The sequence below is a fragment of the Podarcis tiliguerta genome (assembly GCF_965153285.1).
Source record: "Podarcis tiliguerta genome assembly, chromosome: 13".
Taxonomy (NCBI): Eukaryota; Metazoa; Chordata; class Lepidosauria; order Squamata; family Lacertidae; genus Podarcis; species Podarcis tiliguerta.
The window spans coordinates 44,452,782-44,480,447 of NC_139546.1; the positions used below are offsets into that span (position 1 = coordinate 44,452,782).

At 42.5% G+C, this 27,666-nt stretch overlaps 5 protein-coding genes across 5 annotated transcripts; 4 read left to right on the forward strand and 1 right to left on the reverse strand.

Moving 5' to 3' along the window:
- Positions 1-284: 284 nt before the first annotated feature.
- On the forward strand, positions 285-1,229 carry LOC310662633 (olfactory receptor 6C74-like; the record flags this gene model as incomplete). Its single annotated transcript, XM_083409578.1, has 1 exon — positions 285-1,229. The coding sequence occupies one exon, from the start codon at positions 285-287 to the stop codon at positions 1,227-1,229; it is 945 nt and encodes a 314-aa protein (XP_083265704.1).
- A 5,176-nt stretch (positions 1,230-6,405) lies between these two features.
- LOC310662634 (olfactory receptor 6C74-like) lies at positions 6,406-7,338 on the forward strand (the record flags this gene model as incomplete). The annotated part of the gene is made up of 1 exon (XM_083409579.1): positions 6,406-7,338. The coding sequence occupies one exon, from the start codon at positions 6,406-6,408 to the stop codon at positions 7,336-7,338; it is 933 nt and encodes a 310-aa protein (XP_083265705.1).
- Positions 7,339-10,995: 3,657 nt separating this feature from the next.
- On the forward strand, positions 10,996-11,940 carry LOC310662635 (olfactory receptor 6E1-like; the record flags this gene model as incomplete). The annotated part of the gene is made up of 1 exon (XM_083409580.1): positions 10,996-11,940. One exon carries the CDS (start codon positions 10,996-10,998, stop codon positions 11,938-11,940), a length of 945 nt encoding a protein of 314 aa, XP_083265706.1.
- Positions 11,941-18,010: 6,070 nt separating this feature from the next.
- On the forward strand, positions 18,011-18,964 carry LOC310662636 (olfactory receptor 6C74-like; the record flags this gene model as incomplete). The annotated part of the gene is made up of 1 exon (XM_083409581.1): positions 18,011-18,964. One exon carries the CDS (start codon positions 18,011-18,013, stop codon positions 18,962-18,964), a length of 954 nt encoding a protein of 317 aa, XP_083265707.1.
- Positions 18,965-25,169: 6,205 nt separating this feature from the next.
- LOC310662637 (olfactory receptor 6M1-like) lies at positions 25,170-26,150 on the reverse strand (the record flags this gene model as incomplete). Its single annotated transcript, XM_083409582.1, has 1 exon — positions 25,170-26,150. The coding sequence occupies one exon, from the start codon at positions 26,148-26,150 to the stop codon at positions 25,170-25,172; it is 981 nt and encodes a 326-aa protein (XP_083265708.1).
- Between the last annotated feature and the right edge of the window lie 1,516 nt (positions 26,151-27,666).

Sequence of the window (27,666 nt, forward strand, 5' to 3'; positions counted from 1 at the left end):
CAGTGGTGTAGACAGAGGTACCACAGCTCTGGTTTCAAAGTTCTAGGGGCTAACTAAGAATGGACACGGCTTAGCATCTAAACTAAAGATGGATCTGGGTCTGTTCCAGCAAATCCCCTATTGAATCTACTAGCAACTGTACAGCAGAGACCTGATGGCAAAACAAACAAACAAACAAACAAACAAACAAACAAACAAACAGCTACTTTAATTTAAAATGACTTACAGACATCGAATCCAGACTCTTCATTTCTCTTCATTTTACTTCTAGGGAAGTGCCAACAATGAGGAACAACACCATGGTGAGAGAATTCACACTTTTGGGATTTACAGACAGCCGACGAGTTGAAATTTCCATTTTTACCCTCCTGCTTGGCATGTACTTTTTGACAATAATGTGGAACACTGTGATTATCACAATCACACTTGTGAATCAACAGCTCAAAATCCCAATGTACTTCTTCCTAAGACACTTTGCAGTCTTGGAGATTGGATTTACCAGCACTGTCCTTCCGAAAGCATTGGGCAATATGGCCAATGGCCAACAGACTATCTCTCTACCTGGTTGTTTCCTACAGGTGTATCTATACCTGAGTGTGGGAACCACAGAGTTCCTTATGCTATCAGTCATGTCCATTGACAGATATGTGGCGATCTGCAACCCTCTTCACTACTCAACCATAATGAATCATCGAACTTGCTCATTCCTGGTGCTCTTCTCTTGGGCTGGAGGATTTTTGCTCATGATGGCTCCTGCAATTACATTACTTCAATTGTCCTTTTGTGGCCCACATGCTATAGATCATTTTTTCTGTGACATTGAACCACTGATTAAACTTGCATGCGGGGACACAAGTCTTCTGGAACTCATGTTTCTCCTCATTGCTATACTCTGTCTCCTTGGCACCTTGGCCATAAATATTGTCTCATATACCATTATTATTTTCACTATTTTGTGCATCCCATCAACCACAAGGAGGCAGAAGGCCTTTTCCACTTGTGCTTCTCACATCATAGTGATCTCAATCACTTACGGCAGCTGCATTGTCATGTACATTAAACCCAGAGGCACAGGTGAATTAGCATATACCAAAGTGGTGGCTCTTCTTAATACTGTTGTATCTCCTCTTCTGAATCCCTTTGTTTACTGCCTGAGGAACAAACAGTTCCAGGATGCCCTGAAGGCTGGATTTAAGGCGCTTGTTGGATTTTCTAGGACAAGGGAATAGAACCGACCTCAAATCACACATGAAAATCAGAGATCAACTTTGGAGCAAATTGGAAAAGCGTGCATTCCCTAGATTTCTTTCAGGAGTGAATATCAATTGGAGACTGATGTTGTGTGTCAGAGAATGTCTAATTTGGTCCATGTGGAGGTGGATTTAGTTGAGCACGCCTTGTTCTGTCATACTGGGTGCAGAGCCTCGGGGGCTCCACAGTGGGACATGGCAACTATGATGTTGAATGGAATGATGTGAGAGATGGGAGAACACAGAATTTTGGCATCACACTGGGTGCTACTGAAATTTGAGAGCCTAGGGTCCGCCACTGGTCCATGTCAGCTGTTTCAATTTACACTGGCGTTTAAGAGGATCCTATTTATCTGCCATCTCAGAAGCTTTAAAATATGGAATTTTTGTAATCTTTCTTTGCATTTTTATAACTTTTTTTTGAAAGTAAATCACATAGAACAGTTTTTTTTGAAGTATGAAAAATGTGAAATAAATAAAATAAACAAAGCTATGTAACCTGACTGTATTGTATTTATTACAGAAGGGCCCTAACTCAGGTGTGGAGCACTTGTTCTGTATGAAGAAGGTCTGAAGTTCAACCTCAGACATCTCTTTTTGACCTTTTTTTTTTACTGATTTCCCCAAAATTTTACGAATTTACTTAAATTTCAATGTATATTTTTCTTAAAATTTTGACTTCCCATCCTTAATTCCACGTTTTTATTCCCACCTTATACCTACTGCTTTATTTAACATACTTTTATCTAATACAATTATTCTCTATTTCACTTATCATTGTTTTCATTCCACTGCTCATAATTCATATATATATATATATATATATATTCATTTTGTTTTATAATTTAGAATATTCATTTAAACAATCTTAAAATATCCATGTCTTCCCTTCTTCTCGTTCCATGGTTTATTTTGCATATCATAAATCCCTGCATATTTTACATAAACTAAACCCTTCAGTATTCCATTATTACATCCACCAAAACTTATTTACACTATTGAATTTATCTTAATGCTGCCTATGTTTTCAAGTGTACACAATTTCCTCTCATATATTCAATAAACATTTTCCAGTCTTCTTTAAACGAATGTTCTTCTTGTCCTCTCATTCCATATGTTAGGTCCACAAGCTGCACATATTCCATCAGTTTAAGTTGCCATTCGTCTTTAGTTGGGACCTCACTTGTTTTCCATTTTTGGCCTAACAAAACGTGGCCTGTAGTATGGCCTACATAAATAAACTTTTTTTGACACTTGGGAATTTCTGTCTGAATTATCCCCAGCACTCTGGGGTTTTTTTGGGGGAAAGTACTTTTAAGCATTTTTTTTTTCAATTCGTTATGGATCATTTCCCAATCCTCTTTTACCTGTTGCTCATAATTCAAACCCTGCCTTCATTTTAATTTGACTGTAACAGTTCTTCAAATACTCCCCAAAGGGTCTCCACCCTTCCGTGAACAGTTCAGCTCTTTTATCTCTTATTTTTGCTGTCAATCTTGCCATTTCCACAAAGTCCATTAACTTTTGAAGCCATTCCTCCTTGGTTGGTTCTTCTCCTTCTTTCCATTTCTGCGTGTACAGGATTCTGGCTGCTGTTGTTTCATACATAATTACAACCTCGGGTATCTCCAGTTTGGGCTGAAAGAGAAACCCCTGCCTGAAATCCCAGAGGGTCATTGCTACTCAGTACAGTGGTACCTCGGGTTAAGAACTTAATTCGTTCTGGAGGTCCGTTCTTAACCTGAAACTGTTCTTAATCTGAGGTACCACTTTAGCTAATGGGCCTCCTGCTGCCTCCGTGTAATTTCTGTTCTCATCCTGAAGCAAAGTTCTTAACTCGAGGTACTACTTTCAGGTTAGCCGAGTCTGTAACTTGAAGCGTCTGTAACCTGAAGCGTCTGTAACCTGAAGCGTCTGTAACCCAAGGTACCACTGTATAGAATACTGAGCTGGATGGACCAATCTTACCAGATTGGGAAGCTGGTACTTTCTGTATCCAGAAACAGATGCTCTGCTATTGAAAAGTTGCTTGAGAACTCCCTCCATTTTACAAAGGGGTTTGGGGCATCAAATCCTTACATATTCCTCAAAGTGTGGTTGCAGTTTGGCTACTCTGAATGGGATGGTGGTGATACGCATAAAACAGCTACAGACAGATTCAGGTCTACCTGACTGTATAGCATTTTGAACCTTTAACAGCACAAGTTGGCACAATTCAGACTGAGCCTTTTTGATATTCAGACAAATTATTAATTAGTGTTCCATGGTGGCTGTCAAACGCAGTCAAGCGTCAAATGGCAGCTATCAGATATGCAGACTAATTCATTGGCTAAAAAGCACACCTATGGCGTGGTGTGGTGGTTAGAATGTTTAGACTGTTGGACTATGACCTGAAAGTTCAGGGTTCAAATCTCACAGCGATGAAACTCCCTGGGTTCCTTGGTACAGAAAATTAACCTCAGCCTGCTCCACCTCACAGGGTTATTAGGAAGACAATTTGGGAAGGTTAGAACCATGTGCACTGTCTCGAGCTCCTTGAAAGAAAGGTGAGGCAGAAAGGCAATAAGTATATAAATAAATGCTCAGTGAACCTTCGGCAAAATATTCATGGGATATCCCAGCCAATATCCGAGATCGAAACTCAGAGGAGAAAGGAGACGGTGAGAAGGAGCAAAGTGATTTCAACTCTAGATCACAGAATAATAATCAGCCACATAGTAGCCACATAGGCATACCTTGTCCCTTATGGTCCAGTTTGCGGTCGTGTGATGTGAGCCTCTTGCATCAGATGTTTTTTAATGGTCTTCTGGGAAGCAAAGTTAAAGTCCTCCTTGGTGTATTCTGACAAAATTAGAGCTAATAGATCTTGTGGCTTGGGGATCACCATTGCCTAGAAAAGGCCACCCTCAAGCATCACATCTGCACTATCTGCTTAAGAAACAGAATGGGTACCATTGCATATCATAAGATTCTTCATTGTAGTGAAGGTGGAGAAATGCATGACATAAAATTTGCAGGGCTTGTTTTATGAGGTACGGAAGGGGGGATTTTCTTGAAAGCATGGAGGATATAGGCACCACTCACCGGAAAATTTGTATTCTGTATTGTAATGTATTTTGTACTGCGGTTCTAACTTTATTTGAATGTTTCATTTTTAGTTGCTAGCCTCCATGGGCTCATGAGAGAGGAAGAGGAGAGAATAAGAATTCTTAGTTGAAAGCGGGGTCCAAAAAGTTATACTCCTAGGACAAGTACTTCTGCCTGTGCAAAATATCCATCTTGTGCTTTGAACTGAAAATGTATCGCAGAATTCAGAGAAGTGTGTCCTCTGATCAATAACTCCCCATGAATTAGATTGCAGAATTTTCCTACATCCGCAGCCCCAGATTCAATAGTCAGCACTTCCTATTAAAAGGATCAGGAAGCAGATGACATTAAAGACCCCCAGATAAGAGCTTTGAGGGCCATTGCCCTCCAACTTGCAAAGCACTGGGCTAGATGGAGAAAAAGTCTGACCTTGTATAGGGCAGCTCCCTGATCTGCTTCTATAAACTTAAAACACTTTACTGGAATAGATGTGCATGGTTGGAGGCAGTTATATTTTTGCCAGTTGCCATTGAGGGCCATTGGCCTGATTCATCAGGGCTCTTCTTGCGTAGTTAAGACCTTGTTTTTATTCCACAGAAGGAATAAAGTAGATGCAAAACTTCCAGAAACCGGGGGTGGGAAGAAAATTCAGTAAAGTGAATATCCTCCGGTTAATGTGAAATGCAAGAGGTGTGTATTTATCTCAGAACTGATTTTTGAGTGTAAATATAGATGGCTTGAAACTTGTATTCCAAATCTTGCGCTCCTAATTTTTTTATTGTTTTCTTTTTTGCATATGTGCCTTTCAGCTTATTCACCTTTGATTCCCACTCTGCCCTCGGCTCACCTGTGGCTCCTATAAGGGAAATGGCTTCTACTGGCTGGCTTAACAAGGGAGGGTAGCCAGTGGTCTTCAACCTCAAGGAGTTAGAAATTTCCCCTTCATGTGAAGACAGGTTCTGGTAGATTGAGCAGATAAGACCAACAGTGGATCCAAAAGTCAAGAAGGTGGTGACTGCATGTGTCGTAGAGGGAATTGAGCGGCAGATGGGGCTCATCCACCTGGGAAGGTAGCCCAACCAGAAGAAGGAAAACTCTGGTCCTAAACCTTCACTGTCTTGTGGCTACATACACATTCATGAGAAAGGCTTTGGGAATAAAACCAGAGGAAATATTCATACCTGCTGCTTTGATGGACATCACTGGGCAATCCAAAGGTACCTTTGCCATTCTTTATGCTTTTGATGTTTGAATATTATTAGCAACTCAGTCTGCCTTACTATTTCCACCTTATGATCACAGCCAGCATATCTTACCTCACAAGAAATTATTTTCCATTGCTGGAGTAATGGTTGGTTTACTTTCAGTTCTTTCATCTCTTCAGTGGCGAGCAACAGGAAAATGGTTAAAGATTTTTCATGCAGAGGATTCCCTCATCTGTTTATAATTTTTATTGTCCATCATAAATCGAGCATTTTGCTCTACCTTAGGCCACTTTTCCATTGTGTTCTTCTTAATGACAGAATGTGGTACATACAAATTTTCAGATTGTAAATTTTCACTAGCAGGTAGAGGGGTCTCTCCAAGTTATACTTTTCCTTGTCCCAGAAGTGTTTAAAGAAGGGAGGGTGTGGGTCTTTCTACCTAGAGAAGGTATTTTTGCGACTCCTCAGCTTGCCAGCTCATTCTAACTTCTGTCCGAGCCACCAGGCACAGACAGCATAAAAAGCCTCAATGAAAGCATTTGAGGTTGCTCACAAATCCCCATTCTCTTTCTGAGTGATTAAAGGTCAGCCCATTTCTCTGACTATTATCAATCACCACAAAATTATCTTCTGTCAGGGGTGAGCTAACAGACAGACAGCTGAACCGCAATTCTTCTCTCTTGAAGTCGCCACCTGGAACTGATTGTATGTGAGGCATATTATTATTCACAACAGTTTTGACCTGATTTTTTTTGGGGGGGGGGGAATCAAAATGGAGTAGCAAAATATATTTAAAGTGGATTTGAAAATTTTGTTCCTAATGGTTGATTTCTATTCACTTTAGCTGCAGGAATGTGCCCACAATGTGGAACCACAGCATGGTGAGAGAATTCATACTTTCGGGCTTTACAGACAACCGAAGAGTTGAAATCTTGCTTTTTACCTTCATATTTAGCACGTACCTTTTGACAATGATGGGGAATGCTGCGATTGTTATAATCACTTGGCTGAATCGCCAGCTCAACACCCCAATGTATTTTTTTCTCCGACACTTTGCCTTCATGGAAATTGGATTCACCACCTCTATCATTCCTAAAACATTGGCCAGCATGGCCGCTGGCCAGAAAACCATCTCTCTACCTGGTTGCTTTACACAGACCTTTTTGTACTTTGCGTTTGGAGCCACAGAGTTCCTTCTTTTGGCAGTCATGTCTATTGACAGGTACATGGCCATATGCAAACCCCTTCACTACTCCACCATGATGAATGCTCGGGTCTGCAAACTGCTGGTGGTCTGCTCCTGGGTTGGGGGGTTGCTGTTTACTATGGTCCCAACAGCTGTGCTGTTTCAGATGCCCTATTGTGGCCCAAACACCATCAATCATTTTTTCTGTGACAGTGGACCACTGATGAAGCTTGCGTGTGCGAACACGAGCCTCCTGGAACTCAGATTTCTTCTCATCGCTGCACTCTGTCTCCTTGGGACCTTGACCATAAACATTGTTTCCTACGTCAACATTGTCCTCACGATCCTGCACATCCCTTCAACCACTGGGAGGCAGAAAGCTTTCTCCACCTGCGCTTCTCACATCACTGTGGTCTCCATCACTTATGGTAGTTGCATTTTCATTTACATAAAACCAAAAGGTGTTGGTACTTTGGACTTCAGCAAAGGGGTGGCTGTTCTTAACACGATTGTGTCCCCTCTTCTGAATCCATTCATTTACTGCCTGAGAAATAGACAGGTCCAGGATGCGCTGAAAGCTGGATTTAGACAGTGTGTTGGGTTTCATTAGAAGCCAAGATGATTGCCATCAGCTGAAACCTTAAAATCAGATATTAACTGTGACAACACTGTGTTAGGAAAACATCAAACGTCAAACAAATTAGATCAAATTTGTTGTCAAAGAGCATAGAATGTTCACATCAGAGAGTATAGAATGTTCACATCACAGAGGAGTTTCAGCTATACATAAACAGGATACCAAGTGTTAAATGTCAGGTGCTATTCAGTAACCTAGACTGAGGTTGGGAGATTCGTTTAAGCATGGAGTCCACATTACATTCTGGGTACCTTACCAGTGGTTGGTGGGGCCGAATGGTTGGTAGGTGGAGCAATAAATGAAAATGTTACCTTTGTGCAGGAGAATAGTTTCTACACTTACTCCCACATCTAAACACCTTTAAACATCCATATCCAGGCAAGCAAGAGGCATTATCAGAGTTCAAGTATACCTCCCAGGTAGGCAGATACACTCATGAAATGTGTGAAGCAGGGACAGTGAAGGATGTGGCCCAAGGAAAAGATCTGTGACTGGGGAGAGCCCTGGGGACCAGCTAGAGAGGCATGGAGGGCTACATCTGACCCTCAAATCTGAGTGCCCCCAACTTGCACAATTCCAGCCCTTAGCAAAGGCAAATCAACCAGGATGATCAGAGCTGAGGAATAAACTTGCCCTTTAGTGGCAAACGCCTTAGAAATCATAGAATTGTAGAGCTTCAAGGGACCATGAGGGTCATCTAGTCCAACCCCCTGCAATGCAAGAATCTTTTGACGAATGTGGGGCTTGAACCCACAACTCTGAGTTTAAGAGTCTTATGCTCTACTGATGATGAGATGTGCTTAGATCTGAGATTCTAATGGTTGGGTTTAAGTAATTAATCATTGTATCTCACGTTACATCTCACTTTTCCTCCAGGGAGCCCAAGGTGGCACACATGGTTTTCCTCTCTCCCATTTTGCCATCACAACAACCCTGTGAGGTAGGGTTAGGCTGAGAGCCAATGAATGGCTTAATATCACACAATGGGTTTCATGGTTGAGTGGAAATTTGAACCCTCATCTTCCAGGATCAAGTGAAACCATTTTAGTATGAACCCATGGCTGTCCTCCAAAAATATGAATCTTCATGAACCATTGATCTAAATGGGAACCCACAAATTGAATAGTGGGCTGGATATTTCAAAGCAGTGGTTGACATGGTTCCATAGACTACAGATGCCCTTGGCTCAGAGTATGTAACTCTGATCTGTAACCACAATTAAATTTCACTCATTTCCATTCTAACTGAGCAGGACAGGGGCATTTGGGAGACGTTTGCAGGGACCTCCAGAGTTGGGATGTCTGTTATTTTGTCCATCCTGTCAAATGTATGAATGTATATTTGGTGGGTGAGGATGATTTTCTATGTTGTGTTTCTGAATTTTAGTCTGGTGCTATATAAGAGGACACCTGGCTTGTGTGAAAAGGATCTAAGGATCTTAGTAGACCACAAGTTTAATATAAGTCAACAATGTGATGCAGCAGCAAAAAAAGGTAATGCTATCCTAGGCTACAGCAACAGAAGTCATGCTGGCCACATGACCTGGAAAACTGTCTGCAGACAAATGCTGGCTCCCTCAGCCTGTAAAGCGAGATGAACACTGCAACCCCAGAATTGTCTGTGACTGGACTTAACTGTCAGGGGTCCTTTACCTTTACCTATACAGTGGTGCCTCGCAAGACGAAATTAATTCGTTTCGCGAGTTTTTTCGTTGTGCGAGTTTTTTCGTCTTGCGAAACACCACTGCATTTAAACACTAACAACAGCGGGGAGGGGCGGGGAGAAGCAGGACAGCTGCCACAGCCGGTACATCAGACTCACCCGCGCGTTGTGGCCACCGTGCGACGCGGCTGCTGGAGGGCGGCGGGACTCAGGAGCGCGACTCTGGCTGCAACGCTGGCTGCTGGCGGCAACGGCTCTCTGAGGGGAGCGCACAAGGGGGGTGGGCAGCGGCGCGAGGCACTAACCGTCAGCCGGAAGGTGGGAGGGAGCCGGAGGAGCCGTCAGCCGGAAGGTGGGAGGGAGCCGGAGGAGCAGGGAAGCAAGCGTGCGTGCGTGCAGTGACCGTCGCCATGACACAAGAGGCAGGGCCGTTTCGTCTAGCGAAGCAAGCCCTTAGGGAAATCCATCTTGCGAAGCACCTCAGAAAACGAAAAACCCTTTCGTCTAGCAAGTTTTTCATCTTCCGAGGCATTCGTCTTGTGGGGTACCACTGTACATTATTATTATTTCCACTATCATACACATCAACCACAAGGAGGCAGAAGACTTTTTCCACTTGTGCTTCTCACATCATCGTGATCTCAAACACTCACGGCAGTTGCATTTCCAATTATATAAAACCCAAAGGCACAGGTGAATTAGCATTTACCAAGGGGGTTTCTCTTCTTGACATGGTTTTGCCTCCCCTTCTGAACCCATTTGTTTACTGCCTGGGGAATAGACAGGGTACCTTGTAATCTGACTTTGGACAGCGTGTTGGGTTTTTGTGGCAACTCAAGGTGCTTGAGCTCAAACTTCAAAATATGTAAACCTTGCAGCCGACTGGATAAACCTTGCCTTTCAGTAACACAGGATTTCCTACAAGGAAATCCTTCAAGTTAATGATGTCAAGTACTGAATATTCTGTGCTGATTGTGAAAAGCTATTCAATGACAGAAATCAGGGTTGAGGGACCATGAAACTCACCAGGTGCTAGTGGGCCAGTCATTGCCTTTCATCCTATCTCACCTGACAGGCTTGTTGTATGAAAAGTGAGGAAGACAAAACCATATGCACCACCTTTAGTTCCTTGGAAGAAAGGTGGGGGTAGATATGTAAGAAGGGGGGAGGAAGGAGCTCAATAGTTTCAACTCATGACCCCAGGATAGTAACCAGCTACGTAGAAGCCCTATGCACCATGACTCTTCCATCGAAGCTTGCAGTAGTAGGACAGTAGCCTCTTACATCAAATGTTCAGCAGTTTTTTCTGCTCCTCTGGGAAGCAAAGCTCATGTCCCTGTTGTGGGAAAACAAACTAATATCTCTCATGCTAAATGCTGCCTCAGGAAAAAGAAGCTGCATTCTTGCTTAGGAGAGGTTGCAACCAAGAAGCAAATAGCTCATGTTCTGTCTCCCTTAAAGAACAGACTGGGTACCATCGCTTCTCATAGGGTGTTTCCATTTTGCAAAGAAATGCATGTCCTAAATTGCAGAGTTTTGTGTGGTAAAGAAGAAGAAGAAACTTTCTAGAGACCACTGAGGCTACAGACATCACTGTCTGAGATATTGTACGTTTTATTTTAATTTATCCTATTATTTTAACTGTGCTTTAAAATTGCATTCCAAATGATGTGCTATAAAATTACATCCTGTGTCAAAATGAGAGAATTATATTAAAATAATTTATTGCCTTATTTCCGTCACAAATATGTTTGTGTTCCTGTTTATGGAATAGTAAATAAAATTCCTTTTTAATGTACCATTTTCTCCTTGGGACCTGACTGTGAAGTATACAACACGCCTTATTATTCACAGCACTGTGGAGTTGATTGCCAGAAAAGGAAAAACAACACTTGTTTAGTATAGTTTATAAAACATTGATACTAATGAATGATTTCTATTCGCTTTAGTTGTAGGAATGTGCCCAAAATGAGGAACAGCACCATGGTGAGAGAATTCATACTTCGGGGCTTTACAGACAACCGGCAAGTTGAAATCTTGCTTTTCACCCTTCTGTTTCCCATGTATCTTTTGACAATAACTGGGAACGCTGTGATTGTTATAATCACTCAGGTGAGTCCCCATCTCAACACCCCAATGTATTTCTTTCTTCGACACTTTGCAGTCCTGGAGATTGGATTCACCACCTCTGTCATTCCTAAAACATTGATCAACATGGCCATCGGACAGAAGACCATCTCTTTGCCTGCTTGCTTCACACAGTCCTTTCTATATTTTGTCCTGGGTACCACAGAGTTCCTTCTGCTGACAGTTATGTCCATTGACAGGTATGTGGCCATCTGCAACCCTCTTCACTACCTAACCATCATGAATGATCACTTGTGCTCACTGCTGGTACTCTGCTCTTGGCTAGGGGGGTTGTCACTCATTATGGTTCCAACAGTTGTCCTTTTTCAGATGCCCTTTTGCGGTCCAAACACCATCAACCATTTTTTCTGTGATAGTGGGCCACTGATGAAACTTTCATGTGCAAGCACGTCTCTATTTGAACTCCTCAGTTTCCTCATCGCTTTGCTTTCTGTCCTTGGGACCTTGGCCATAACAATTGTGTCCTATATACGCATTGTCTCAACCATCATGCTCATCCCTTCGACCACAGGGAGGCAGAAGGCATTCTCTACTTGTGCTTCTCACATCATAGTGATCTCCCTCACTTATGGCAGCTGCATTTTCATGTACATAAAACCAAAAGGCACTGGTACGTTAGACTTCAGCAAAGGGGTGGCCCTTCTGAACACTGTTGTATCTCCTCTGCTGAATCCATTCATCTACTGCCTGAGGAACAGGCAGGTCCAGGATGCCTTGAGAGCTGGATTTAGACAGTGTGTTGGACTTCGCAAGTCCCCAAGGTGATTTGGAATAGGACTGACATCAGCTTGAACATGAATATCGGGCCTTTGGTTTGCCTCCCAATAACACTGCAAGGATGGGATACCATCTATGGGTGAATACAGTGTGTGAAAAATGTCAAATAAATGCCAAATCAATTTCTGGCATAAAGTTCTGAAATCAGTGGACTACCTGTTGTACATTCTTTGGTGATTACTGGTAGCTGAGTAAGATTATCTTCCATGAAGATGGTCTTAACGGCGTGTCCATAAGTGACTGCGGAAGTTGATTCTGGTTGTGAGAGTGTGAGAGTGTGGAAATGTATATTACATATTTACACACACACACACACACACACACACACACACACACTATTATAGGGTTTCATTTTCACCCTCTGCACACAGCACCAGTGAGTCTGAGTTATTGATTACCTGGGCCAGATGTCAGACAGCAATGTTCAAGGCCATGTTAGGGAGGAATGTGTGTATGTGGTCTGGGAGGAAGCAAGCTCATCATCATCATCATCATCATTATCAATCTTTATTACAGTCCAGAGACCCAACAAATTGTTACAAAGCAATGCACAATTCAGACAGCCTACCTCCAGGTAAAACAAGCATTTTGTTCAGACTTAAAGATAGGGATCATTGGTTCTTGCAACCACCGATAAAAACTTTGCCACTGCTAATGTTCTAGCACTTGTCTGGTTTTCCAATAGGAACATGACATAGTGAGCCTCTGATTTTCCTGAGAAATGTACAAGCAAGGGTAATATCTGTTCAGCCCTGGTTTGCTCATATTTCGCACAGTGCAGTAAAATATGTTTTATAGAATTGATGTCTTGGGCACACGAGCAAAGTCTGTCCTGGTAGGGAACTCCTCTCAACCTGCCATCCAACACTGCAGAAGGAAAAACGTTTAGTCTGGCTTTGGTGAATAACCTTCGGTAATTCGGTACTGTCAGGTTTTTAATGTAAGGTGTTAACTTAAAGACATGCCCATATTGTACTCCTACTGCCAGCGGACTACAGACTGCGTGTGATTGAGATCGCAAGTCACTGTGTGTATTATTCCATAATCTTTGTTTTAACGTCTATAAGGCGCCTTCATAACCCAGGTAATACAGTTCGGGAGGAGACAGACCAATAGAGGTGGCTTTTCTAGCCATGGTTTTCTGCCATTTGCTGACAAACTCCTAATTGGCCAGATATTGATACAAACCCTTCCCTAGTTCAAACACTGAAAATCCTGATCCAATGTTTTAGGGCAGCCCACCATGCTTTAGTTGAAATTCGGCATTCACCAGCTTCTAACAGAACTATGGAGTTGAGGACACAGTTGGGTACCTGCAGCAGAGATCGTAGAAATTTTGCCTGAAAGATGTCTAGCTTAGGCATTATGCCAGACATTTGCAGCATACAGGAGTTGGGAAACGGATTTTGCTTTGAAAACCCTTAAGGCTGCTGGAATATACTTGCAGCCCTTTGTGAAAAAGAATCTGGGTATTGCTAGCTTTCTTTGACTGTAAATTACAGATATGGTTTAAGGTGTTATATAGTGGTAAGAGTGTACAGGGTTCAAATCACCTCTGAGCCATGAAACTCACTGGATTCCTTGGAATAGTCAGTTCATCTCAGCCCAGCTCACCCCATAGAGTTGTTGTGAGGGAAAGGTTAGAACAGTGCTTTCCAAACTATGTGTCACAACACGTTAGTCTGTCGGCTACAGTATATACTGCAAGGGCTCCCTGAACTCCTCCCGGGACTGGAAAGGTGTTAGTTAACCTTCGGTTTGCTAGTAAAACTGAATTAAAAGTTAAAGGGACCCCTGACCATTACGTCCAGTCGTGACCAACTCTGGGGTTTCGGCGCTCATCTCGCTTTATTGGCCGAGGGAGCCGGCGTACAGATTCCAGGTCATGAGGCCAGCATGACTAAGCCGCTTCTGGCGAACCACAGCAGCGCACGGAAACGCCGTTTACCTTCCCGCCGGAGCGCTACCTATTTATCTACTTGCACTTTGACGTGCTTTCGAACTGCTAGGTGGGCACGAGCTGGGACTGAGCAATGGGAGCTCACCCCGTCGTGGGGATTCGAACCGCCAAACTTCTGATCGGCAAGTCCTAGGCTCTGTGGTTTAACCCACAGCACCACCCGCGTCCCTATGGGATACATAGAATATCCCAGCCAATATTCAACATCAAAATTCAAAGAAGAAAGAAGGCAGGGAGGAGCAATGTGATTACAACTCTTGATCCCAGAATAGTAACCAACCACTTAGAAGCTACATATACAGACTGTGAACTTCACAAACTAGTTTGTGGTAGTATGATATGAGCCTCTTGCACCAGATTTTTCTTTCTTTCTGCTCTTCTGGGAAGCAAAGCTAAGGTTCTTGGTTTATCATGAATAACTTGGCTTGGGGACAAGAAACTGCAGCAGTTCCATAGCTGAGCCCCATACACAAATATTCTTCCAGATTAGTTTGTTGTGGTGGGAATCAAAGCTCATGTCTCTGGTGTATCCTAATAAAGTGAGAGCTAATATCTCTCATGCTAAATGTTGTCTTAGGAACAATAAGCTGCACCATTGCCTATGATGAGTGGTTGCCTCTTTAAGCTTCAGAGAGTGAATAGCTCTCCTGCAAGCTGCACAAGGACACGAATGGGTAACATTGCATGCCGTAGGATTCTTCATGGTAGCAAAGAGATGGATAAATGCAAGGCATAAAATTTGCAGAGCTTGTTGGCTTGTGATGTAAGGAAGTGGAAAAAAATCTTTTAAAGAATGGAGGATATAAAAATCGCTGGCGGGGAAATTGTATGCTACATTGTATTTTCCTTTGTATGGTGGTTTTAATTTTGCTGGACTGACACATTTTTAGTTGTTAGCCTCCACAAGACAGGAAAGGGAGGAGAGATAATATCACAGTTTGGAGTTGGATCCAATGATCTCTGCACCAGGATTTGTCTACTTTCTCTGTGCGCCCTCCTGCTTTCCTAGATCTGTTCTGTGGGCTCCCCGAACCCTCTGGATCAGATTTGGACAGGTGCAGAGAGAGGAAGTCCTGTTGTGCAGGCAGAAGTACTTTCACCATTGGGACAACTTGATTGGATACAAGGTAGTGACAATGATACACTATGCATGCGAAATACACATATTGATGTGTTTGGTGTGGTGAAAATATATTGTGAAATTGTGTGTCCTCTAATCCACCACTGTGCTCAGATTCATATATACTTTTCTTCAATGTGGAAAGCACTAGTCCAAATGGAGAAGTCTGAAATTGTATATGTTTCTTTAAACTCAAGGTACTTTCTCAGTCCTGGCTTAAAGGTACATGGCTGGAGGTAGTAAGACTTCTGAAAGCCAGTGGCTGAGAACCACATGAGGGGGAGAATGCTCTACTGCTTGGATCCAGTTTGCGGATTTTCCAGAGGTATCTGAGTGGTCACTATGAGAATAGGATGCTGGACCAGAGGAGGCATCAGCCTTATTTAAGTATGAGGGCCACAATACATTTTGAGCAACTTTCTGAGGTCACATACCTATAGCTGGTGAGACCAGACACAAAAGTTGGTAGAACAATTAAAATAATTTATACCTTTGCATAGTAGGCTAGTCTCTCTCTCTCTCTCTCTCTCTCTCTCTCTCTCTCTCTCTCTCTCTCTCCCCCCCCACACACACACACTTCTGTCCATCTTCCACCCAGGCAAGGAAAATGCATTATCAGAGCTCAAACTTGCATCCCAGGCAGTCAAAGTTATTTGTGGGTGATTGTGAAGCAGGGGCAGTGTGGGATGTGACCAAGGGAATGGATGTGAGGATGGTGAGAGTGTTGAGGACCTGATAGAGGGGCCTGGAGGTCTGCATTTGCCCCTTAAAACTGAGGTTCCCAACCCTTGGCTTAGACCAATTTCTGCCCTTAGCAAAGGCAGCTCAATCAGGAGGTTGAATCAACTTGTCCTTTGATGGGAAATCCATTCGCAATGATTATACATGGCTTGGTCTGAGATTACCAAGGCTGAAAACATGAGGCAAAATGTTTAATTAAATAAGTAATCATTATAATTATAGCCCATCTCTCCTGCAAGTAGCTCAAGATGACACACATGGTGCTTCTCCACTCTCATTTTATCATCACAAGAACCCGGTGAGTAGGGCTTTTTTCAGCCTGAACTCGCAGGAACTTGGTTCCATCACCTCTCAGGTGGGTGCCATTGCCATTCTAAGAGGACAAGGGAGGCATTCATGGTGAGGTCCAGCACCTCTTTTTCTAGCAAAATAGTACTGCCTGTGAGGTACGTTAGGTTGAGTGGCCTAAGGCCACCCAATGGGCTTCAAGGCTGAGTAGAAATTTGAAGCTTCCTATCCTAGGTATTGATCTGCCTCTTCAAACATGAAAACATGCTGGTTCCCTCAAAATCTGAAGGTTCATGAGCCATCTGTTAAAATGGGAGCCCTCAGGTAAAAATAATAATGAAATAGGCTAGACGTTTAGAAACAATTATTGTCCAACTCCCCTCAGTTATACCTGGCATGGTTCAGAATATCTGGACCTAATCCCTATTAAATTTATTTCCAGCCAAACCCAATTTGTTTCCTGATCTTTTCCCCAACCTACCTAGCCCAGGCATTTCATTATCCCTTTGACCTGCCCATCAGAGTTACTTTTAAGCCCACTTCCCAAATCTCCCCCTCTACCTCCCAGCCCACCTCACAGGGCTGAGAGAGACCCTTGCCTGAAAGCCCCTGACTGAAATACCTTTTGTGTTTGTTCACATCAGTCCATAAAATCTGGAGGATGTTAGAATTCCTGCTCCATGATTGCTGTCATGGGATTGTTGTCTTTCACATGACGGTTTATGTTTTGACTCCACAGAGTGGGAAATGACGGTGACAGGAAGTTTGTGTTACTGTGTTCCATGAAGTGGTACTATTGTCCTTTGTTTTTTTCTCTTTGCTGTCTGATGCTAGAGAGAGAGGGAGCCATGTTGCAGTGCTCAGTGTGTGTTTATATGTAAATAAAGTAGATTAGCCAAAATGCTGAGTTGCTGAGGTCTGCTACTCAAGCTGCAAAGACTCTGCGGATCCCTAAGTGTGCCGATGTCTGTTGGCATTGGTCGCTGTGATGTTCGGGCTGAAGAAAGCTTTTCAAGCTCCCAAATGATCGACCAGGAGGGGGAGAATATGTCAGTCGGTCATGTGTCTCTGCCAGGGTCCTACACGAGTGTAGGACAAGCTCCTGACAGAGACATGATGGTCCCTGAAGAGGGGATTAACCCTGCTGAATTTCAGGCAGGTTGCTAGCCAATAAAACCATTTGTCCTCCAGGTTGTTGTTCTTTTAAAGTCTGTACTACACTGATGTTTTTAATATTGCACTTTACTGTGTACTGACTGTGTATAATGTTCTAGATGGTGTTCATTGTGTCCACAAGACCTAGTGACACACATACAGAAGTACTAATAAAGAAAGGATCAGAAAATAGAACACAGCTATTAAAAAAATTGCACTACTAACCTAACAAAAAAAATGGCTGAAAATATTTTTTATTGAATTTTCCATAAAGGCCCATTTTATATTTAGAAGTATATAAAGCACATGGTACATATGATCATGAAGGGCATGGTGCATAAAAATATTTGCAGAACTTGTTTAAAAGTAGCATTACCACACCTACAAAATATGTCTCTTGCTACCAAAATAGACAAGGCAGGACAGATAATGGACAACCTCAATAACATCAGAGAGATGTACTGATTTGGATTTTCTGGACAAAGAACATGAGAAGCTGAGGTCAGGAGAGAGAGAGAGAGAGAGAGAGAGAGAGAGAGAGAGAGAGAGAACAATTGTGGTTACAAGGTTGTAGAGGTTAAGCAAGGATGGGCATGAGTTGGCACCTGATCCAGAGATTGCCCTGGTTCAGTTCCATCAAATCACCTATCATATCTCCTAGCAATGGTACTGCTGAAACTTAATGGTGAAAGAAAACAAATAAAAGAATAAAGTTGAATAGAAACCCATATTTACAGTGGTTTATAAACACTGAATATTGACTCTGGATACCTCTTCTGTTTACTTCTAGGAACATGTTAACAATGAGGAACAGCACCATGGTCAGTGGATTCATACTTTGGGGTTTAACAGATAACCGACAAGTTGAAATATTGCTTTTTAGCCTCCTGCTGGGCATGTATCTTTTGACAATTATATGGAACATAGTGATTATTACAGTTACACTCGTGAATCACAGTCTCAAGACCCCAATGTACTTCTTTCTGCGACACTTTGCAGTCTTGGAGATTGGGCTCACCAGCACCGTCCTCCCCAAAACTTTGGCCAACCTGGTCAATGACCAACGAACTATCTCTCTGCCTGGTTGTTTCATGCAGATGTATCTATACCTGGTTGTGGGAACCACGGAGTTTGCTCTCCTGGCGGTCATGTCCATTGACAGATATGTGGCTATCTGCAACCCTCTTCACTACTCAACCATAATGAATGGCCGAACCTGCTCATTGATGGTGCTCTGCTCTTGGGCTGGGGGATTTTTGCTTATCATGGCTCCAGCAATTACATTATTTCAAATGCCCTTTTGTGGTCCAAATGCCATGGACCATTTTTTCTGTGACATTGGGCCTCTGATTAAACTGGCATGCACAGATAGAAGTCTTCTGGAACTCATGGTTCTCCTCACTGCTGCTCTTTCTCTCCTTGGGACCTTGACTATAAACATTGCATCCTATATCAATATTATTTCCACCATCATGCGCATCCCATCTACAATAGGGAGGAAAAAGTCTTTCTCTACTTGTGCTTCTCACATCATGGTGATCTCCATCACTTACGGTAGTTGCATTTTCATGTACATAAAACCAAAAGGCACCAGTGAATTAGACTTCAGCAAAGGGGTGGCCCTTCTGAACACTGTCGTGTCTCCTCTCCTGAATCCATTCATTTACTGCCTGAGGAACAGACAGGTCCAGGATGCCCTGAGAGCTGGATTTAGACAGTGCATCACATTTCACAAGAACCCAGTATGATTGGGGAGAGCATCAGCCGAACAGAACTTCTGATATGAAAATACGTTTAACAGCCAGCTTAAAGGTTAAGGCTCAAGAGACTAATTTTAACACCTGGGACCAGAAACAAAGAAACAAATAGCTTCGCATTCAGACTTTTTAAAGATGGACATTCCTTCCCGCTTGGTGAAAAGCATGAAATACTTCTCTCAGAGCCACTGTCCCCTGTTGCATCAGAATGAGCTTCCCTAGCCAGACTCCCCATTTGCAACTCACCCCAGGGAAACAAGGTAGCAGCTATATTAAAAAAAAGTCAAACACACACAGAGATGAAGGCACAAGAAGCTTAGAACTTTATTTAAATGCCTTGCAGGATGGCAAGGGAAACCCATGTAAAACTTCAGCACAGCAGTACAGCTAAAATTGATTATGTTAAACCTGTTAGATCGCCTAATATCTCCCAGTTTAAGGATGCCAGGGTATATGTTGTATCTTATTGGCAGGAAGGGTTATGTTAAGTTGACAGGAAGGCAGTAGTGCCAGATTTATGTATAAACTAAACGAGCTATAGCTTAGGGCCCCACTCTCTTTCAGCCCGCCAAAAATAAAATAAATAAATCACTATTAATATACTTCTTAATTGTATTTCAGTTCAACAATTACTTTGATAAAATACAGATTTTGTTAAGTTCAAATGGCTTTAGATACATATTAGGTTCATAAATTACCATATACTATTTAACACAAAAAACAGTGACAATTTGTTGTTGACAAAGGACAGCTGGACATATAAAGGGCCCCATTATCTTTAGTAGCTTAGGGCCTCATCAAACCTAAATCTGGCCCTGCAAGAAGCTGAATCAATCAGCTAGGAAATTCAAATGCTCATCACAGATCCCTTTGGTATTTAATCTTACAAATGTTCCTAGATGTGTTTCTTTGTAAAGTAGTGGGAGTTGTTTGTTTTAGATATTAATATGTAAATAAAGCTAGGGAACTTCCCTGGCAGCAGAAAACATATATATAGTGGTACCTCTGGTTAAGAACTTAATTTGTTCTGGAGGTCCGTTCTTAACCTGAAACTGTTCTTAACCTGAGGTACCACTTTAGCTAATGGGGCCTCCCGCTGCCGCCATGCCGCCACCGTTTCTGTTCTCATCCTGAAGCAAAGTTCTTAACCCGAAGTACTATTTCTGGGTTAGTGGAGTCTGTAACCTGAAGCGTCTGTAATTTGAAGTGTCTGTAACCTGAAGTACCATTGTATAAACCCTGTATGTTTGTACCATGAATCTACCTTTCTTTCCTGTAATATTGGTCCTATTGCAGTGGTATTAAAGATGCTCTAGTCTTCTGGGGTTTTTCCTTTGAACTTGTGTGTGTCTTTTTATTTTTGGTAAATTCCCCACCTGGAAAACGGACCTTCGGAAGTGATTTTTTTCCCCTCTCATGACACTTCTCAACTATGATTTTATTCCACCCCACTCCCTAATCCTGCAATCTTCAATATAGGCAACAGAATAACACATAAATATTTTAGAACAGCTTTTATAACATGCAAAATGAATTCAGTTAGATAATAATAGAAATGACTTGCCATATTTATTGTTTCTTTCTTTGAAAAAAATTAAACCCACGATTCAGCCAAATAAGATAGTCATTGCCCTCAAACTTACAATCTAAAAGTTACAACACACACACATTGAGAGGGAGAATGGGGAAAGGGCCATCAGCCACTAGTTCTTAGATACAAAGTCCTTATAACAATCAGCTGGAATGGAAATAGTTGGAAAAAGAGGAGGGGCCAAAAGTTGAATGTTTCTTGGCTGAGTCAATGGAGTGACCCTGCCCCCTCCATCTGTTGTAGCCTTATGGAATGTCTGCTGCCAAGTGATAGTTGAGGGAGATGGAGAACATTTCTCAGGAAAGCTGATGAAGTGGCTCTTCCTTCTATTACACATTGACTTATTATGCAGTAGGCTTCAAAAAACTAAAACTACCATTTGTAAATTGAATGTTTGGAATAGAATTCTCAAAACATCTGGGTGTTAGAATTCCTGCTCCATGATTGCAGTCATGGGATTTTTGTCTATCACATGACGATGTATGTTTTGACTCCACAGAGTGGGAAGTGACGGAGACAGGAAGTTTGTGTTACTGTGTTCTGTGAAGTGGGACTATTGTCCTTTGTTTCCCCCCCTCTTTGCTGTCTGATGCTAGAGAGAGAAGGAGCCATGTTGCAGTGCTCCATGTGTGTTTATATGCACTTAAAATAAAGTAGATTAGCCAAAATGCTGAGTTGCTGAGGTCTGTTACGGAAGCTGTGAAGAATCTGCGGATCCCGAAGCGTGCTGATGTCTGTTGGCATCAGTGGCTGTGATGTTCAGGCAAAAGAAAGCTTTTGAAGCTCCCGAACGATCGACCAGGAGGGAGGGAACATGCCAGTCGAGCATGTGTCTCTGCCAGTGTCCTACTCGAGAGTAGGACGAGCTCCTGAAAACGGGAATGTTTTAAAAGTTCCTATGTTTCCTGGCCCCTTCATGGATCACTGCCTTGCCGTGGCGAAGAGGCTTGAAGAACTCAGAGAAGCTATGAACTATGCCCAGCAGGGCACCCAAGATGAACAGGTCATAGTGGAGAGTTTTGACCAAACGTGATCCACCTGGAGGAGGAACCGGCAAGCCACTCCAGGATCCCTGCCAAGAAAACTCCATGGACAAAGACAACAGGCATATAAAAGTTATGACCTGGAAGATGAGCCCCTCAGGTCGGAAGGCGTCCAACATGCTACTGGGGAAGAGTGGAGGACAAGTACAAGTAGATCCAGAGCTGATGAAGTGGCTGGGCTAAAGCCAAAAGGACGCTCAGTTGCGGATATGTCTGGAAGCGAAAGGAAAGTCCAATGCTGTAAAGAAAAATATTGCATAGGAACCTGGAATGTAAGAACCATGAACCTGGGTAAGTTGGATGTGGTCAAAAATGAGATGGCAAGAATAAATATTGACATCCTGGGCATCAGTGAACTAAAATGGACGGGAATGGGCGAATTCAGTTCGGATGATCATCATATCTACTGCTGTGGGTAAGAAACCCGCAAAAGAAATGGAGTGGCCCTCATAGTGAACAAAAGAGTGACGAAAGCTGTACTGGGATGCAATCTCAAAAATGATAGAATGATCTCGATACGAATCCAAGGCAGACCTTTTAACATAACAGTAATCCACGTTTATGCACCAACTACTGGTGCTGAAGAAACTGAAATTGACCAATTCTATGAAGACTTACAACACCTTATTGAAGTGACACCAAAGAAGGATGTTCTTCTCATTATAGGGGATTGGAATGCTAAAGTAGGGAATCAAGAGATAAAAGGAACAACTGGCAAGTTTGGCCTTGGAGATCAAAACGAAGCAGGGCAAAGGCTAATAGAGTTCTGTCAAGAGAACAAGCTGGTCATCACAAACACGCTTTTCCAACAACACAAGAGATGACTCTACACGTGGACATCACCAGATGGGCAGCATCGAAATCAGATTGATTATATTCTCTGCAGCCAAAGATGGAGAAGCTCTATACAGTCAGCAAAAACAAGACCTGGAGCTGACTGTGGCTCAGATCATCAGCTTCTTATAGCAAAATTCAAGCTTAAACTGAAGAAAGTAGGAAAAACCACTGGGCCGGTAAGATACAATCTAAATCAAATCCCTTATGAATACACAGTGGAAGTGAGGAACAGGTTTAAGGATTTAGATTTGCTGGACAGAGTGCCTGAAGAACTATGGATGGAGGCTCGTAACATCATACAGGAGGCAGCAACTAAAACCATCCCAATGAAAAGGAAATGCAAGAAAGCAAAGTGGCTGTCCAATGAGGCCTTACAAATAGCGGGGAGAGAGGGCAAGCAAAATGCGAGCGAGAGAGAGAAAGATACAGGAAATTGAATGCAGATTTCCAAAAAATAGCAAGGGGAGACAAGAAGGCCTTCTTAAATGAGCAATGCAAAGAAATAGAGGAAAACAATAGAATGGGAAGAACCAAAGATCTGTTCAAGAAAATTGGAGATATGAAAGGAACATTTCATTCAAAGATTACCATAATAAAGGACAAAAGTGGTAAGGACCTAACAGAAGCAGAAGACATCAAGAAGCGGTGGCAAGAATACACAGAGGAATTATACCAGAAAGATATGGATGTCTCATACACCCCAGGTAGTGTGGTTGCTGACCTTGAGCCAGACATCCTGGAGAGGGAAGTCAAATGGGCCTTAGAAAGCACTGCAAATAACAAGCCCAGTGGAAGTGATGGTATTCCAGCTGAACTATTCAAAATTTTAAAAGATGATGCTGTTAAGGTGCTACACTCAATATGTCAGCAAGTTTGGAAAACTCAGCAGTGGCCAGAGGATTGGAGAAGATCAGTCTACATCCCAATCCCAAAGAAGGGCAGTGCTAAAGAATGCTCCAACTGCCACACAATTTCACTCATTTCACACGCTAGCAAGGTTATGCTTAAAATTCTACAAGGAAGGCTCAAGCAGTATGTGGACCGAGAACTCCCAGAAGTGCAAGCTGGATTTAGAAGAGACAGAGGAACCAGAGACCAAATTGCAAACATGCGCTGGATTATGGAGAAAGCTAGAGAGTTCCAGAAAGACATCTACTTCAGCTTCATTGACTATGCAAAAGCCGTTGACTGTGTCGACCACAGCAAACTATGGCAAGTTCTTAAAGAAATGGGAGTGCCTGATCACCTCATCTGTCTCCTGAGAAATCTCTATGTGGGACAAGAAGCTACAGTTAGAACTGGATATGGAACAACTGATTGGTTCAAAATTGGGAAAGGAGTACAACAAGGCTGTATTTTGTCTCCCTGCTTATTTAACTTATATGCAGAATTCATCATGCGAAAGGCTGGGCTGGATGAATCCCTAGCCGGAATTAAGATTGCTGGAAGAAATATCAACAACCTCAGATATGCAGATGACACAACCTTGATGGCAGAAAGTGAGGAGGAATTAAAGAACCTTTTATTGAGGGTGAAAGAGGAGAGCGCAAAATATGGTCTGAAGCTCAACACCAAAAAAACGAAGATCATGGTCACTGGTCCCATCACCTCCTGGCAAATAGAAGGGGAAGAAATGGAGGCAGTGAGAGATTTTACTTTCTTGGGATCCATGATCACTGCAGATGGTGACAGCAGCCACAAAATTAAGAGACGCCTGCTTCTTGGGAGGAAAGCAATGACAAACCTAGACAGCATCTTAAAAAGTAGAGACATCACCTTGCCAACGAAGGTCCGTATACTAAAAGCTATGATTTTCCCAGTAGTTATGTATGGAAGTGAGAGCTGGACCATAAAGAAGGCTGATCGCCGAAGAATTGATGCTTTTGAATTATGGTGCTGGAGGAGACTCTTGAGAGTCCCATGGACTGCAAGAAGATCAAACCGATCCATTCTTAAGGAAATCAGCCCGGAGTGCTCACTGGAAGGACAGATCGTGAAGATGAGGCTCCAATACTTTGGCCACCTCACGAGAAGAGAAGACTCCCTGGAAAAGACCCTGATGTTGGGAAAGATGGAGGGCACAAGGAGAAGGGGACGACAGAGGACGAGATGGTTGGATAGTGTCTTCGAAGCTACCAGCATGAGTTTGACCAAACTGCGGGAGGCAGTGGAAGCCACAAGTGCCTGGCATGCTCTGGTTCATGGGGTCACGAAGAGTCGGACACGACTAAACGACTAAACAATAACAACAACAACAACAACAACAACAACAACAACAACAACAACAATGTTTCCTGGAGGTAAGGAAAGTTTCAATATGTTTTTCAAACTCAGGAATGCAACAGGGAAAAAGAAGGAAAGAAGGATACATGGTTTCTAATAGCCTATTGAACAGAAGGAGGATGCTGTCTCCAATGTCTGTCTGTTCTCTTTCATCCTCCACTGAATGGTGATGGTTATCAGGGCTGGAATTAGGTTTGATGAGGCCCTAAGCTACTGAAGGTAACGGGGCCCTTTATATGTCCAGCTGTCCTTTGTCAACAACAAATTGTTATTTTTTGTGTTGAATTGTAATTTATGGACCTAATAGGTATCTAAAGCCCATTTGCACATAACAAAATATGTATTTTATCAAAGTAATTTTTGAACTGAAATACAATTAAGAAGAAGTATATTAATAGTGAATTTTTTTTGGGGGGCCCTAAGTTGTATCCAGCACTGATGATTACTCTTCCTTCCTTGGTAAGCTTGTCTTCAGCTTCTTTGTGGTGCATGGGAGTCTGGACACGGTGTCTTTCAGCACCTCCTTGACCTGCTGATTCCTCAGGGTATAGATGAATGGATTGAGCAAGTGAGTGACAATACAGGTCTGGAGGGTCACGGCTTTCTTGAGGCCAAAGGAAAAGCCTTTGTTGGGCACGATGTACATAAAGATAGCACTTCCATAGAAGACGGAGGCCACCGTGATATGGGAAGCACAAGTGGAGAACGCCTTTTTCCTACCTGTTGTAGATTGGATGCGGAGGATGGTGGTGATGATATACAGGTAGGATACCACTGTCAGCATCAGAGAGCTCAAGAGCACAATGGTCGAAAGGGAGAACTCAATCATCTCCAGGAGAGCAGTGTCAGCACAGGAAAGTCTTATCAATGGCTCAATGTCACAGAAGAAGTGGTCAATTATGTTAGGACCACAAAAAGGTAGCTTAGAAATAATGATGATTGGAGAAAGGACTGAAAAGAAGCCCCCAAACCAGGAGAGAAGCATTAGCTGGATTGTCAAGCGTATATTCATTATGATGGAATATCGGAGTGGGTTGCAGATAGCAACATACCTGTCCAAGGACATGACAGCCAAGAGGATGAATTCAGTGGTGCCAAGAAAGAAGTAGAAATAACACTGAGCGATACAGCCGGATACGGATATGGCCTTCTTCTTTGATAAAAAGTCCTTCATCATCTTGGGAGCAATGGCTGTGGCCACCATGGCATCCAGGAAGGACAGGTTACAGAGAAAGAAATACATGGGGCTGTGGAGTCGGCGGTCAACCCATGTTGCAGTAATGATGACCACGTTGCCAGTGATGGTCAACATGTAGACCAAAAGGAGCACCACAAAGAAAACGATATCCACCTGCCAGTCTACCGAGAAGCCCAGCAAGATGAATTCGTTGACTTTGCTTGTGGTTTGGTTGTTTTTGTACATTTGGGAGGTACCTAAAAAACATAAACTGATTTCAATGTGTACTCGTTAAGTAAATGCACTGAACTCAATGTACTCAGGAGATAAATATCTCAAGCACAGATGATACTTCGATACAGAAGTATAGAGAGAAGAGTGGGTGGGGGAAAAATGAACAAGGACTTTGTTTTGTCTTCTCTATTAGATGTCCCCAAGTCCTACTTTTATGAGAGAGGGATATAAATGTATGTAGGGTTCATTTTTTAAAAAGGATTTTGAGTTTCCAGCTTTAGTATTTTATCTGTGGATTGATCGACCTACATACTTTATGTACACTGCCCAGATAACCTTAGTTGGGGGATGGCATAGAAATACCATGAAAAATAAATACATAAATAGTTCTGTATTAGTCTGCAGTGTGACAGTTCAGAGGCTACAGGAGGGAAACATTAAGCTGTAGCCTAACAAATTTTACTCACTTTCGACCTGTTGAAATTAAAGGACCTTGCTTAGTCGTGCTCAGTAATCGCAATGAGGCAAGTCTGAGTATAATTAATATCGGATACAGTCCACTAAGTTCTGAACTTACCAGTTGTGTTTCCTCTCTTCTGCCTGTAAAGATATGAAGAAAAAGCCATTTTAAAATGTGTTAAATAATAAAGTAGAGCGCGTAAATCTCATCCCATCACATAATGAACATTGTAAGCTCCTGGCAATTGTATTCGAAAAAGCAAAACACAAAATCAAATAACAGAAATCAAAGCAAATGCCAAAATAGAAAAGTTGTGCTTTTTGATGCAGCCTTAGGAGCAACAATGCAGATTTCAGAGCACGTCTATGTGAGTTTTTATGAAGTTTGTGTGCTGCTTTTAGTAAAAGTAAAAAGCGGGAGGTGGGGTGGCGCAGAATAATAGCAAGAGAAGGCATTCATTCTCACCGTCCTTTGTCCCTGGTATCTACAGGATGAGGTGATGAGGTGCTTCATTGGTGGTTTCTAACTCAAATTCCCATAAGTCTTCATTTTCTGTATTTTATGGAGAGATTCCCAAAGGGATAATGGTTGCAAACAATTAAGAGTTGGTAGGCAAAATGTTAGACACTTTAGACCAGGGTGGTTAATTTGTCACCATCTAGATGCCGAAGAATTCCCAAATCTTGCCGGCCCATCAGCATAATCAACATCAAGGGATATTGGGAGTTGAAGATTCACACTATGTGGTTTACAACTTCTATTTTCAATACTATTCTATTCTATTTTGTATTCTATTCTATTTTCAATACTAACAGTGCATGTCTACTCAGAGGACACTCCCACTGAATTCAGTAGGACTTTCTCCCAGGTACAGGGCTGCAGAGCAAGTCCCATTGAAATTAATGTAGCTTTCTTCTGAGGAGACATGCATAGAATTTCACCATTGGGGATTCAAGATGGCTCAAGCACAGTTCAGAATTGTTTTTCTTGGGCGAGAAGCAGCAGATCTCCTGCAATAGCAGAAAGTTTGTACTACTGCTACTAGATGACCTCTGAGGTCCCTTCCAG